This window comes from Mandrillus leucophaeus, unplaced genomic scaffold (genome assembly GCF_000951045.1).
Source record: "Mandrillus leucophaeus isolate KB7577 unplaced genomic scaffold, Mleu.le_1.0 Scaffold99, whole genome shotgun sequence".
In the NCBI taxonomy this organism is placed as follows: Eukaryota; Metazoa; Chordata; class Mammalia; order Primates; family Cercopithecidae; genus Mandrillus; species Mandrillus leucophaeus.
In genome coordinates this window covers 1,786,873-1,788,783 of record NW_012110807.1, presented here as the reverse complement: position 1 = coordinate 1,788,783, position 1,911 = coordinate 1,786,873, and the positions used below count along the sequence as shown (strand labels likewise).

At 42.8% G+C, this 1,911-nt stretch overlaps 1 protein-coding gene across 1 annotated transcript in view; it reads right to left on the bottom strand.

The window, feature by feature from the left end:
• Window positions 1-1,911, bottom strand: part of FNBP1 (formin binding protein 1) — a 119,902-nt gene that overhangs the window by 8,539 nt on the left and 109,452 nt on the right. Inside the window, exon 12 of the mRNA XM_011971202.1 lies at window positions 987-1,122. Coding sequence (XP_011826592.1) covers window positions 987-1,122 — 136 coding nt within the window. The remainder of the gene's footprint in view (window positions 1-986; window positions 1,123-1,911) is intronic.

Sequence of the window (1,911 nt, the reverse complement as noted above, 5' to 3'; positions counted from 1 at the left end):
CACTCCAGCCTGGGCAACAGGGCGAGACTTCATCTCAAAAAACAGAATGAAAAAAGCCATAGTTAACCTTTCATTGCTGGAAACAATCTATTCTGATTGGTAGAATCGGTTGCTAATGTATTTTTCCATGCTCTGTAGTCTTTAAATGTGGTGTAGAGAGTGGGTTCAGGAGGCTTTTGTTGACAGCTTTTGAGTGCTCCTCTCCCTCCCTCCAACTTTTATTATTTATGTTTCCTGCTTGTTTCTCATTTGTGTTTCCTGCTGGTTCTCACACACACACCCTTTCCATAATGGGCCCACTGAAAGAACAATTGTATATTTCAGGGGATTTTTTTTCATTGCTTTTTTGATTCACTGGGATAATGGATCGCTCTATACTCCCAATTTTATTACCATGAGATGAAGCAGAATAACTTAAAGTACAAAAAATACTGGCCGGGCATAGTGGCTCACAGCTGTAATCCCAGCACTTTGGGAGGCTAAGGTGGGAGGATGGCTTAAGGCCAGGAGTTCAAGACCAGTCTGTGCAACAGAGCAAGACCCCGACTCTAAAACAAATAAAAAATTAAAAAATAAAAGTTAGCCAGGTATGGTGGCATGTGTAATCTCAGCTCCTCAGAGTCTGAGCCCAGGAGGTCAAGGCTGCAGTGAGCTATAATCATGCCACTGTACCCCAGCCTGGGCAACAGAGCAAAATCCTCTCTCTAAAATTAAAAAAACAAACAACCCCACCAACCCCCCAATGTATACAAATACAACGTTAAACACTGTCAGGTTTTACAGACACGATTAAGATAGGCTATGATGAGAAGCAGAATGTTCAACGGCGAAGCTGTATTTTTCCTTTGACTGTAACTCATGAAACAGCCTGCTGTTCCCATTGTGTCCCTCCCAGTGACAGGACCGTCAGGGCCCCACGCCATTCTACACCGAGGAACACCTATTCTTCGTTTCCAACAAAGCTTTCCGTGACAGAAGTTTCATACCTCAAATTTCTGGGTCTCTAGTCGCAGTTTCTCTATATTTTGGCTGACTTCTGCTAATTTGTGATCCAAACTGGCTGGGTCTCCCATCTGAGGATTCTTTAGGTAGACATCTTTCATTTTTGTTATGGCATCTCTGAAAGAAAGAATGAGTAGAAAACTGTAAAGGTTATTCCTTTTTTTTTTTTTTGAGACAGAGTTTCACTCTTATCACTCAGGCTGGAGTGCAACGGTGTGATCTCGGCTCACTACAACCTTCACCTCTGGAGTTGAAGCAATTCTTGCTGCCTCAGCCTCCAGAATAGCTGGGATTACAGGTGCATGCCACCACGCCCACCTAATTTTTGTAGTTTTAGTAGAGATGGGGTTTTGCCACATTGGCCAGGCTGGTCTTGAACTCCTGACCTCAGGTGATCTGCCTGCCTCGGCCTCCTAAAGTGGTGGGATTATAGGCGTGAGCTACCGCGCCTGGCAAAGGTTACTCTTATCAGCCAATATTCTACCACTTGGAAAACTATATGAATGGAAACGTGGGAAGATTAGAGTATGGATTATAAGGGACTATTGGGCCAGCTTCCATTCTGGAAATTCTCTATAGGAATTCTGCTACTAAGGGCTATAAATACAGAAGCTGATTTTTAAATTTCAGTTCCCTTCTCTGAATGGTTATCTCCTTATTGTCCCTGGTAAATGAGAAGCACAAATGAATCCTGTTCTTCCCTTTGCCACATACACACAAAAAAGAAAAACAAAACCCAATAATTTAAAAAAAATTTTATTTATTTATTTATTTTTGAGACCAGGCTATGAGACTGGCTAATTTTTGTATTTTTGGTAGAGACTGCGTTTTGCCATGTTGCCCAGGCTGGTCTTGAACTCCTGGCCTCAAGCAATCCACCTGCCTCGGCCTCCCAAAGTGCTGGGATTA